We start from the raw sequence: 13986 nt of genomic DNA on the forward strand, positions 1-13986 counted from the left end.
CATTTAGCAGATCACTAGCATCCACTGACTTTTGACTGTAGTGATATATATATATATATATATATATATATATATATATATATATATACGTATATATATATATATATATACATACATATATATATATATATATATATATATATATGTATATATATATATATATATATATATATATATACATATATATATATATATATATATATGTGTGTGTATATATATATACATACGTATATATATATATATATATGTGTGTGTGTGTGTGTGTGTGTGTATATATATATACACATATATATATCTGCTACATGTACTAAGTCCCTAAAGGAAAAGGAAACTTATTTAACGTGAGATTTCCTGTTATGGCATGATGCATATTATTTACTTATCAGTTTCATATATATATATATATATATATATATATATATATACATACATATATATGTATATACATATATATATAATTATTATTATTACTTGCTAAGCTACAACCCTTGTTGGCAAAGCAGGACGCTATAATCCTAAGGGCTCCAACAAGGAAAAAAGCTCAGTGAGGATAGGAAAGAGGAAATAAATAAAAATTTTTAAGAACAGTTACATCATCAAAACAAATCTTCCATATATGAACTATAACAACTTAAAAAACAAGATGAAGAGATATAAGATAAAATAGTGTGCCCGAGAGTACCCTTAAGCAAGAGAACTCTACCCCAAGACAGTGGAAGACCATGGTTACAAAGGCTATGACCCTACCCAAGACTAAGAGAACAATGGTTTGATTTTGGAGTGTCCTTCTCCTAGAAGAGCTGCTTACCGTAGCTAAAGAGTCTCTTCAACCCTTATCAAGAGGAAAGTACCCCCCTTAGCAATTACAGCACAGTAGTTAACCCCTTGAGCAAAGAATTGTTTGATAATCTAAGTGCTGTCAGATGTATGAGGGCAGAAGAGAATATGTAAAGAATAGGCATGACTATTCGGTGTATGTGTAGGTAAAGGGAAAAAGAGCCGCATCTAGAGAGAAAGATCCAATATAGTACTCTCTGGCCAGCCAAAGGACCCAATAACTGTCTAGAGTTATAAGCATATTCGTACATAAATTGTTAAAATAAAAGTTATTAATAGATGCAATATTTATTCTTTATTTTCATTAACAGGTGTGTATGGATGGAGGAAGACTCACCATGCAAATCACACTCTCTAAACAACGGGGTATACAGAATAGGTGGCAATGGCACACATGTTGCCCTGGTTCTTGGCCATCCTGATGTAGCCTTCTTCGCCCCAGGTGGTGCCCCAAGAGTTCTTGACCAGCCAATACTCGTTGTCTCCTTCCACTCCGTAACCCACAACAGCCGCGCCTTGGTTGGCGGCGTAGATGTCGCAGTTGGGCTCAAAGTAAACACCTGAGGGAAGCGGTATTGCATGAATTGGGAGAAGACAGAACTGGTGGTAGGTAAGAGGCGTTTGCTCTCTTATTCTTATAAAAATTGATGATTACCTTTTTGGAGGAAGTGGTGATCAAGATATTAAGTTTATGATTTTTATTTTATTTGTTTTGGGATTTTATGTATGGTATAATCTTTTGCATGAATTGGGAGAGGACAGAACTGGTGGTAGTTAAGTGGCGTTTCCTTTATATATGTATATATATATATATATGTTTATATGTATATATATATATATATATATATATATATACACACATATATATATATATGTGTGTGTGTGTATATATATATATATATATATATATATATGTGTGTGTGTATATATATATATATATATATATATACACATATATATATACACACATATATATACACACATATATATATACATATATATATATATATATATATATATATATATATATTAATTGATAACGGCTTCTTTTGGGAAGGGGTGATCAAAATATTAAGTTTATGATTTTTATTTTATCTGTTGTGGGATTTTATCTGTGGTAAAATCTTAAAAATAGAATAATTTTCCTTAAAACTTATATCGTTGCTTTACACAAAAAATGATGATTTTGATTTTTTTTTTTTATAAATTGATAATTGTTTCTTTTAGAAGAAATGGTGACCAAGATAATAAGTCTATAATTCTTATTTATTTGTTGTGGTATTTTTTCTGTTAAAATCTTAAAAATAGAATAATTTTCTTTAAACTTATATCGTGGATTTCCACAAAATAATGATTATTTTGATAATAATGATAATAATAATGAAAATGATAACAATGATAAAAAAGTATTGATAACAACAGAAAGACAATTTACGTGTATGCAAACTAAATTTAAATGTTGTCATTATTTTTTATTATATATTGTGAGTGGGGGAGGGGTGTGGAGGGTCATCGTTGTTATTTATCGATAGTTCCTTCGTCCTTTAAAAAATAGATAATATAAATGCCCCTAACCTAGCCGTTGTCGCACTCCATAAGAGAAATTAGTTCACTAAACATTCAGCTGGGCTCCACAAGGCACTAGAAGAGTTGGAAGACCCAGACCTACATCGCTTAGGACTATTAAACGCGAAGTAGGAGATGATGAAGGGAGAAGTATTGAATTAAAAGCTCAAGATATAGAGGACTGGCGAAATCTAACCGAGGCCCTTTGCGTCAATAGGGGTAGTAGATGATGAAATGCCCCTAAAACTATAACATTATTTTGTTTACCCATTCTTGTTTGGAGTAGCGTTCATAGTTGTTGATAATGTATGAATGGTTCTGTGTTTATAATTGTAAACCAAACAGATTTCAACCATTTCGAAAATGGGACTTACTGAAAATCTTCAAATTAAGCAACTTTTGAGCAGAACTGAAATGGATACGAACTTGTGTCCTATCAGTCAGAAGTTTCCTGGTTTACGCAGCTTATTCCACCGGTTTGGGAGAGACTACTTTCATAAAACAAATGACCTCAAATGCAGATCCCACTGTGCATAAATATGCAAGAATTATTGACTAAAATTTTATAGTGATGCCTTTGTCAAGGTAGTTGCTGTACTTAATTGACACTCCAAGTGTAAAAAAGATGATAGAAAGTGAGGAAAAAGGTAAAATGCAAGGGGGAAATAGAGTGAGATCGGAAGGATCATAGAAATGTAGGAAAAGACGGATATGTATTCCCTCTTTTGATGAAAAGAAAGTATAACTAAATTTTCACCACAGAAAGTCTTTTATTGCATCAAATCTGTCAAAGAGACTTTATCTTTTATCTTACCAAACCAAGAAAACTAAGAGGTCAGAATCTTTACAATATCTTTTGATAAAAGTTCCACAAAACTCTTACCGCCTCCATAACTGCCGAAGGATGGGTGCCTAGCATCGACGCGAACACTGACTGGACCTACGTCATGGACAGCTTGCTGGAGAGCGGACTCAGTACCAGGAATTAGTTGTACGTAAGATGAGATTGTGGCACCAATGTTTGAAGGGTCGTATCGGCAGTGACCGTCCTGTAGGAACAGAAGAAGGTGATCTTCAAATGAAGGAGTTCTTATTTTTATGGTAGCAGGTCTGTTCACTGGGGAGTAGATCAGTTTTGAATAGCACCTGGTTTATTTTCTGTAGTGTCATGAAACACTATACTTTTGTTGTAAATACATATGAAACGAATGACATGAGATTCGTTTGTACTACTATCTCCTCTCTTTCTTGTGTTTTTATGAAATGTTACAGCATAACGGATAAAAAATTTGTGTACCCAAAGATCTTATCTTGCGTATGAAATGTCCTAGATTTGAAGGATGCGCTAAACTGCTCTTATCTTTGAAACACTACGTTACCAAACATTACTTACACCCACTGTCTCCCAAGCGACTACGGGGTCACATACTATATATATCGGTTGCATGTAGAAGGATTAGTAACACCATTTCATCCATGTGATACAAGACCATTTAGATCTACTAACTCCAAGTTTGTTTTTTAAAGGTTTAAAGGCCATTCATGAATGGCAGAGGCAAGGAGCAGTGGCATTGCCCTAGCAAGGAGGACAATGCGCTAAAGACTGACAATATATACATACGGTTAGCGTCCAAGCCCCCTCTCCATCCAAGCTAGGATCAGAATGGCCAGGCAATGGCTGATAACTCTGCAGGTAGGCCTATAGCTCACAAGGATGGTGAGGTTGCTGCCACAAAAGGACTTAACGAATTTAACTTGAACTTTTGTGTGGCGATCACCAGGCAGGGATGTTACCATTAGGAAGTTACCAATGGGATCATCTACAGCAGCTTAGAACCTTATAACAAGAGATTACTAAACTTAAAATGGCTTAATTTCCATGTCGAGGGATTACTTACACTAGCGGTGTAGGGATATGCAGACTCGGTGTCGATGCCCTCATTGTCCCTGATGTACTTGTAGGCAATGTAAGACTTTCCTCCATTACAGCCATAATTACCGTAAGCCCAAGCGCAGTCTATAAGATTCTGTTCGGATAGGCTAACCAGGCTACCAGTCTTGAGGAAGTGCATTCCCTCCAATGAGGCAACCTATTTTTGCATAAAAAAACAGTAATTGTTAAAATAGTAAAGCATGAATAGTTATTGTAAGAAAGCAAAAAACAAAAAAATCGTGACCATAAGGGGCCTTTTACATTAGATATATAACACTGTTATGTTCAAGCATTTAAAATGGAAATTTTTAAGGTGTGTACAAAGCAAGAAATTTTATCAGGTACAAAAACTTGGTAGGCGGTATATCTTAGATACCTTGCAAGGAAGTATATGTTAAATACCATGTTTGGCAGTACATTTTAAATGCCTTGCTAGGAGGTATATCTTGGCAATTCATTATTTGCCAACGGTTATGTAAACGGATGAGCAACCTGATTTCAGTAACAAGAACTTTAGATGTGAATGAAATTCCCCCTAAATCCCGATGAAGTCACTGGCATCAGGTGACAGATTAGATTCAAGCCAATAGAATAATTGTCTCTGCGGCTTCTACTCCTGATGTCTAGCGGTTGATCTTACTGGAATCAGTATGGACCGGCAGGGGTCACTTGCCTTAGTTAGATAGGCACTGCGCCTCACAAGCAACTAGCTATCCTTTAATGAATGTATCCAATGAATCCTCTATGGATTTAGTCCGTCAATAGAAAGAGAAGATGACAGAATGGCCCCCAGTCTCGGGCGTAGCCGGGCGCTAAGAATCTCCCGGTTCATAAATACTAAAGAAAAATTGAAAATTAGTAATTTGAATGTTAGAGCCATGAATCAGATTGGGAAATTACCACAAGTGGAGAGTAAATTTATGAAATATAGTTTGGATATCTTGCCTTTAAGTGAAACACGTTGTAAAAGCAGTGGTAAGGAAACCTTAGACTAGAGTTATGTAATAACTGAATAGCGAGATGAATGCAACTAACTTTATTTTGACGGAGCATAAGTTTATATAACTCCCGTTCCAAGCAAGAATGGCACAAAAATTCAAACGTAATGATTCATACAGGCTTAAAGAGGTTATCAGTGCGATGGAAGAGCGATAACGATAATATACAAAAAACAGAAATACTGTTATAGTATATGAGCATGTGTGATACGCATGCGATACATCCCCCCCCCTCCAAAAAAAAAAGACGTGTGAAATGGGGTGCCCTTCTTCAGAAAGGCACACTGTAGGTGGGTCATCTTGCAGGAAATACGCAGGTTTAAGGCTCTCAAAGGAGACCCAGTCTTCTTTGCCACGAACGTTTAGTAAGAACCCCTTTGTTGTTCGATGTATCACGAGAAAAGGGCCCATGTAAAGGGGTGTTAAAGGTGGCTTGCTGGTGTCGTTGCCAGGAAAATGTGCAATGCCTTGTGCAAATCTGTCGGTATATGTTGCTGCGCTGGGGGCTTGTAAGTCTGGCGGCATCGAGTAAATTTTCCCACAACACGGTCTATACTCGACAGAGATGACCAACTAGTCACCGTACACCATCTTAGCTGTCGAGACATCCAAGGTGTCCTTAGGAGTGTTCCTTATTCCTAGGAGGACCCAGGGAAGCTGAGTAAACCAGTTGGAGGCTGTGCACTGGGACATCAAAGCTGCTTTGAGGGTGCAGTGAAATGCTCAGCCATTCCATTGGCAGCAAGGTTGTATGCTGTATGTAGGATGATTCCCAGGAGATTCGCTAATGATGTCCACAATTGAGAGGTGAAAGTGGTACCCCTATCAGAAGTAATGTGCTTGGGGATACCAAATCTTGCTATCCATCTTGAGAGTAAGGCAGATATACACGAGGCGGACTTTGCAGTTTCCATGGGAATGGCTTCGGGCTAAATAAAGAGTGGAGCGGTCGATGACGGTAAACAGGTAACATGTCCTTTTTAGGGGACCTACAACATTGACGTGAATGTGGGGAAAGTTCCACTGAGGTTGAGTAAAGGTGCCCACTCCTGAATCCGAGTGTTGATATACTTTTGAGCTTTGGCATAAAGTACAGGCGTGTACTCAATCCTTAGCATCCTTAGTAATGCCTTGCCAAATGAACTCTGTCTTCAGTAGCTGTGCAGAAGAACAGCGAGAGTAATGTGAAAGGCCGTACCTATCGGTGCATGCGAAAAGGTATCTACAATCTAGGTCTATCAGTACTGATGTCACAGAGGAGTGGGGCGTTGGAGTCGATGAGGAATACGAATCCTTGTTGACTAACTGATGGTGAGCAACATCAACCAGGAGCTGGAAATGTGAGAGGAAGTCCGCACCGAGGATTGGCAATATGGCATCAGTCACGAGAAACTTCCAATTATATTTACCGCTTCCAAACGATAATATGATGATTTCATAAATATCTGTGAGTATCGCAGATCCTTTTGCAGCTTCCAGGTGGATCTCGGCAGACATAGACAGACTACGTCGTGTCCTGGAGAGTGCCCTTGGCAGAAGAGAATGTTAGGCACCCGTCTCTTAATAAAACTTGCACGCCCATACCTGCATCAATTAAAAAGAAAAGATTAGTGACGGGGAGAGTACCACTGCAAACAGTGGCCTACTTACAAGTTTTTTGGCTATTGACAACCTTTCTTTGCAGTAGCCCCAAATCTGGAGTGGTTGTAGCACAACTGTGGCCGATGGACATCAGAAAGTGGCTGTAGAGGTCTTTGGTTTGGGGTGTAAGTGAGTAATCGATGATGGGCGGTTTTGTCATCACATTCACGTCGGCTTCGGTCGATGGTGAATAGTTGTCCAATTTGTCAGTAGTGAAGGCGTTGATGGAGAATTTGAAAGTGGTGAAGTTGCTGTCCATAAGGGCATCGACTTTGGTCATCAGGTTTTTCATGGGTAAGATATCGACATTGGGGATGGCAGCGAGTACAGGTTCAGGTAGGCGTTGTACCCAAAGGGCACAAAGTAGATTCAGTTCACAAGGAGAGCCGTCTGCAGCAGGTTGCAGACAAGCGATACTGGTCATTTCCCTGAGGGTGAGTGAAGCCTTTTGGTTCTCTAACGGTTATTGAGAAAGCTGAAAAATTTTTCCTAGGCGGACAGCTAGGAATGTCAAGTACAGCTCTAGGAGGTATGATTTAAGGGTATCTTATGATATTGGGGAGTCCCTTTCCTCACACCGCTAATCGTAGATTTCCGGGAAAGTGTTCTCGGGATCACCACGAGAATGTGATCTGCTTTGGTGCTTGACTGAGTCACACCCTTGATACGAAACTGGACTTCAACACTCTGAAACCAGGCAAAAGCTTCCTCACTGGCAAAGGACCGTAGTTTCAGGGGTGTGGTGTTGATAGTAGAGTCAGTGTCTGAGGGCGGCATTATCAAACAGTAAGACGCACTAGTGAGGAGGAAGGCGGGAAGGAGCGGTCACAAATGTGCGAAGCGCCAGTTAGGTAATAACTAAGAAGCAAGATGAATGCAACTAACTTTATTTCGACGGAGCATGAGTTTATAGACCAACCGTTTCAAGCAGGAATGGGACAAAAATTCAAACACAAAGATTTAAGAATATACAGGCTTAAACTGGTTATCGGTGCGAGGAGAGCGATAACGATAACATACAAAAAACAGAAATACCGTTACAGTGTACACGTGGCTAATACACACGCTGTACAAGTAGGAATGAGGATGACACCATAAGAAGAAAAGGCATCAATTGAGTGGACAGCTTTAAATAGTAAATTGTTACTTGCAAGATATAAATAAAAACAGTGCAATATGAGTATTATATTTTCTTATGCACCAACAAATGAGTCCCCTGAAGAAAGGAAAGATGAATACTATGAAGATCTGCAGTGTAATTGATGAGATCCTAGAGAGAGATATGAAAATTGTGATTGGCGACATCAGTGCTAAATTTGGAAGGAATAATCAAGGGATATAGAATGTGATGGGTGTCGAGGGTCTTGGAAAAGTTGCAAACAAAAATGGAGCACATTTCATAATTTTCTGTTCAACAAACAATCTTGTCATTGGAGGTACTCTTTGCCATCACAAGGACATCCACAAATATACATGGACTTCACCATAGAGTAATTACAAAAATCAAATAGATCACATTATCAGGAGGACTCTGAGAAATGTAATAAGCTATAGAGGTACAGATATTAGTACTGATCACCATCTCCGCGTTGCCACACTAAAATTAGAACTGAAAGCACCCAAACAGAAGAGTAGATAGAATACTTAGGTCTGATGAAACTAAACTTCTAGAAAATGAACACAGAGAAACATTTGCAATTGATTTTTAAGAGACGAAAATTAGACGATTAATGAAAAATTATTTGATATTAAGAACATATATCAGTCAGTTGGTAGTTAAGTTTTGGGACACGCAGTTACAAGGAGAAAGCCATGGATATCAAATGATACGTGGGATACTATAAAAAGGAGACAAACACAGAAAAGGAGACAAACACAGAAATTTATAGTTAAGAATTTTCGAGGAAGTAATACAAATTACAAGGTACTGCATGCTAAGTATTCGAGTATCAATAGTGAGGTCAGAAGAAAAGCCAGGAATGACTGGGGAGAATATTTACACAGGAAAACCGATGGGGTTGACAAAGCCATGAATTCAAGGAGTGGCTATGGTGTGAGAATTGCTCATCTCTATGGGGGCAAAGAAGAAGTATATAACCATCAAAGAGAGAGATGGATCTGTTATAGTAACAGAAGATGAAGAAAGACAACATTGGATGGAACATTTTATTGAGGTCATGAATAGGATATGTGAAGGAAATAATTTGATTGATATACCTGATGCTGAGGAAGACCTTGATGTGTCCATGAATGAATTGAGTGTGTTTGAAGTTGAAGCATATGTTAAAAAACTCAAGAGATGGAAAGCCCCTTCATACGATGGAATAACTACTAAGATCATACTGGCTGAAAATTAAGTGACCCCCAGAATACTTACGGGAAGAGGCTAAAGCTGATGATGAAAGGGAGTTCGGAGTGTTGGTGAAAATGGCAAAGAAAGGAGACCTGACTGATTGCAATAATTACAGGGGTATCACACTCACGTTAGTTGTTTTGAAAATATATAGTAAGGTTATTCTAAAGAGACTATAGAGAAAAACTGATGAAAAGCTGATTTGAACAAGCAGGATTTTGAAAAGGTTCACGTTGTACTGATCAAATTTTCATTTTGAGACATGTACAGCAATGAGTAGAATATAGAAATCCACCTTTGATCACATTTGTAGACTATGAAAAAGCCTTTGATAGTGTGCACCGGCCAGTTTTGTAGAGAGTCGTACGTTATTATGGAATTCCTCTTAAATATGGGAATTTGATTGTCTGTTCATGAGCATAGCAAGTGCAAAGTTAATGTTAGTCGAGTCCTATCAAATGAATCTCCAGTGAACAGCGGAGTACTCCAGGGGAATGTGTTGTCACCTATGTTGTTTATCCTCCTCATGGATTTTGTAATGCGTAGAACAATTGGAGATGGTGGAGAAGGACTGGACTGGATTGTTAACAGAAAATTAGCATACTTATAGTATGCTGATGATTCTGTCCTTATTAGCAGAACACCATAGGATTTGCAATGCTTGCTTACCAGAATGCATGAAATATCACACGAGGTTAAGATAAATAGAAGAAAGACAGCGATGATGAGAACAGAGTGTGCAATGGAAGATGAATTATCATTGGAAGGAGAAAGGATTAATGAGGTAGTATCATTAAAGTGTTTAGGATCTATGATCTCCAATACAGGGTCTTTAGAATTAGAGTTTATTGAAAGATTGAAATAAAAGCAAATCTGACAATGGCTAGGTTAAGTAAAATTTGGAAATCAAATCGCCTGAAATTACATATAAAAATCAGACTATATATCATTTTAATGAGCTCTGTTTTACTGTATGGACATGATTTATGGTATGACAATGAAACAATCTACAACAGATTTAGTAACTTTGAGAACAAAGCCCTCAGAAGAATATTGAGAGTTAAATGGCAGGTCATGATTAGAAATGAAACTATAAGAGAGATTACTCGAAGGGCCTTAAGTGGATGAGATGATGGTGAGGAGTAGATGGAGATTGTTTAGGCATGCTCTTCGCACTCCCCAAGAGAGATTAGTTCACCAAACGTTTAACTGGGCTCCACAAAGCACTAAAAGAGTTGGAAGACCCAGGCCTACATTGCTGAGGAATATGAAGCGTGAAGTAGGAGATGATGAATGAAAAAGTATTTAATTAAAAGGTCAAGATACAGACAGAGACAACTGGCGAAATTTAACCGAGGCCCTTTGCGTCAGTAGGCGTAGGGGATGATGGTGATGATGATGATAAAAACTCTTGGCTGTGATGCGAGCATATGATGCAAAGCAAAATGTCCTCGTCCTTGGGAAATACGATAGAGTGAAATAGAAACGAATTATTAGATAAAAACAAGATCAAAAGAAAATACTGAGTGGTTATTCGATATATGGAAAGTCAACATGATTTTCATTTCAAAGGGTTCAAAAAATATATAGCAAGACATTACGGAAAGCCGATGAAGACGTTAAGGTATAATATTTTTCATAATCTTTTCTTTTAAATTATTAACGATCCTTGTGGAATTTCAAGTGACAAGGTGATGATGCTTATAAATTTGAGATGAATCAAAGAAAAATAGTCTCAAATATTGATTTGAATATTAATAATGCATCTTGGAAATTTATGATCTTATAATCATCATTCTGATCGTATTTAGTCGTTATTGTTAATGGTATGTGGTACATACTTTCAATCGCTGACTTGTCAAGATTAAGTCTAAATGTAATGATATGTCCGTTTTTTGATATGAAAAACTATAAAAAAAAAACATTGTAATTAAAAGAAAACTTACAATTAGAAAAACAAACATTTTGTTTGAGGCGGTGTTTGCAACGTATAAAAGTAATTAAAAACCTGATATATAAAAAGAAAAAAATTGAACATTTAACATGTGCGAAAAGCGTTATTCAAAATACCTTTAGAAAGCCTTGTTCATGTTACTTTTTCTAAGTAGGCATGAAACAGAATTTTGAACAGAAGAAAATAAGGAGAAATCAAATAGCATCTTACAGCGGAGAAAGCCCAGCATGATCCACACTGCCCTTGATCCTTCACCGGCGTCACAGCTCCCTTGGCCCTCCAGTCAACGGAGTCAGCTAATCCTTCGACGGACACCTCCTTTGGAGGCTCAGTGGGGGGATCGACCCTCGTTTCGAATCCTCCAGTCATCTGGGCGAGGAGCTCTTCGTGGGTCTGAAGTCAGGAATAACGACAGTTAATAATTTTGACAGGTTTCATAGTTAACTTTTTAGGCATTGCAAGTCGTGATGTTAATGCTGTTTTTTTCGACAGCTTCAAGAGACTTCCTACGCTTATAAAAGAATTTATTAACGTGCAAATATTGTATTGAAGTGCTTGAAATAGAATTATTCCTTTCAAAGGAATGTCAGGAAGGATGCATCTAGACAGATACATCCATATAACCACATTGAATTTTTATTCCGGTTTGTATCCCAATTATTTCTCTTACTTTTTTTCATAACAATTTTGTATCCATGTCATGACGACAGCTTGCATACGCATTTGCCGAATTTGAATATTTTTAGTATATATTATGTTAATATATCTGTATTTTCAAAGTCAAGATGTTATCCTTTCTAAAAAATTCCAAAAAACACCTATAACGTTCCCCAACATTTCTGAGACCAGTCTGTGACATAAACTTCATCTTAATTTATTTAACTCATGCACCAATGAATATATTTAAATGAAGTTTTAAGGTACTATTTAAATATATATAAGCTTTGGTCCTGCCAATTTTCATGTTCACACCTGCTATAGGCATTCCCTAGCTGTCACTTTCGTTTGTAAGTGACGATTTTTAGCTAAAAAATCAGTGAGGAGCCGCAAACTACTCTTAGAGTTTTACAGATATCCAAATGATTTTCACATTGTTTTATGGGTGTTATGTGAACTACATTCATACCAATTTTCGTATTGATATTTGCCATAAAAAAGTCACAGTATCCATTTTTCGATATCCGCTGGAGGCCGATTTTTGCCGTAAATTACTAGTAGAAAACATCACATATCTAAATGAAATTCTCAGAGATTTATGGGATGGATATTTTCTTTGTCTATTCCAATTTTCATGTTGATATCTGCTATAGCAAAGTCACAGCAAACGTTTATTTCGGTATGGGTTGAATGGCTATTTATGGCGCTGGAGTAAATTGTTCCTAGAATAATTCACATATCCAAATGAAAATTTCAGGTAGTGATGTGAAACATAGTTTTTCTGTTCGTGCCAAATTTCATGGTAATATTTACAATTGGAAAGACACAGCTATCATGTAGCAACATTACAGTGAACTGCGTGATAGAGAGCGACATTAACGAGGGATAATGCCGACCTCATAAACAATATATGTTCCAAGTTACACCTGCTAGTTGTTGTTATCATTATTATTATTATTATTATTATTATTATTATTATTATTATTATTATTATTATTATTATTATTCATGTCACTCACCAAATCACTGTAAGCATTGATCTTGAGGTAGTAGGACTTTTCTCCCTTCTCGTATAGTTTGTTAAATTCCTCAATGTATTTCACTTTCTCCAAGAAGACAGACATCCTGTACTGCTCTTCAATGGGATTGGCGTAGGATTTGGAATGGGTAGCCTGGAATGAAGGGAACATGTTAACCACTTACGATATAGTTATATGTAGAAATCTGTAGTCTCTACGTTCGTAACTAAGTTGAATTTAATAAACAATTGCCATTTGATTCTACAAAGGTTCGTTGAAATATTTGGAACTAGCAGGTCTTAGTTAGATATCAGAGATATACATGCAGTATATATATATATATATATATATATATATATATATATATATATATATATATATATATATATATATATATATACAGTATATATATATATATATATATAAATTTATATATATCTTATGTATATATATAATATTTATATATATGTATATATATATGTCTATATATATGTATATATATATATATATATATATATATATATATATATATATATATATATATATATACACATATATATTATTATTCATGCATGACCCTGTAATGACTTACCTTGAAGTTTTCCCATTCTGGGGTGGCAGCTGCCACAGCCAGTCCGTAAACGATCAGAGCCAGAATCCTCATCTAAAAAGTAAGAAGAGAAAAACTCAATGAGAAGAATGTACTAAGAAAAATATGAGTAAAATTAACAAATTAACAAAGCGAAGTTCTTGAAGCTGATGTAGATCTCATTTATTATTTTTTTTGATAAACCATTTTTCTTAAAAACTAGATGATATAGTGGCACTTTTTGTTTTTTATTTTTATTTAGTTTTCCAAATGATTTTTTTGATGTCGTGATTCCCTTTTTTAATATAAAGAGAACGTTTTTACAATTATTTTGATTCATATTTTTCATCTTTAAAGATCCTTATCCTTACCCTTGATTGAGGATATTAATCTTCTAAAATAAGAATTGACAAAATATTTTAATTTGAAAGAACTATTC

General features: G+C 36.2%; 1 protein-coding gene across 1 annotated transcript; it reads right to left on the reverse strand.

The window, feature by feature from the left end:
- Positions 1-1113: 1113 nt before the first annotated feature.
- On the reverse strand, positions 1114-13662 carry LOC137653502 (crustapain-like). The gene is made up of 6 exons (XM_068386956.1): positions 13551-13662; positions 12959-13111; positions 11493-11675; positions 4302-4493; positions 3287-3452; positions 1114-1397 (listed from the first exon to the last, which is right to left on the reverse strand). Exons 1-6 carry the CDS (start codon positions 13620-13622, stop codon positions 1192-1194), a joined length of 972 nt encoding a protein of 323 aa, XP_068243057.1. The 5' UTR covers positions 13623-13662; the 3' UTR covers positions 1114-1191.
- Positions 13663-13986: the final 324 nt, after the last annotated feature.

Source organism: Palaemon carinicauda, chromosome 14 (assembly GCF_036898095.1).
Source record: "Palaemon carinicauda isolate YSFRI2023 chromosome 14, ASM3689809v2, whole genome shotgun sequence".
Taxonomy (NCBI): Eukaryota; Metazoa; Arthropoda; class Malacostraca; order Decapoda; family Palaemonidae; genus Palaemon; species Palaemon carinicauda.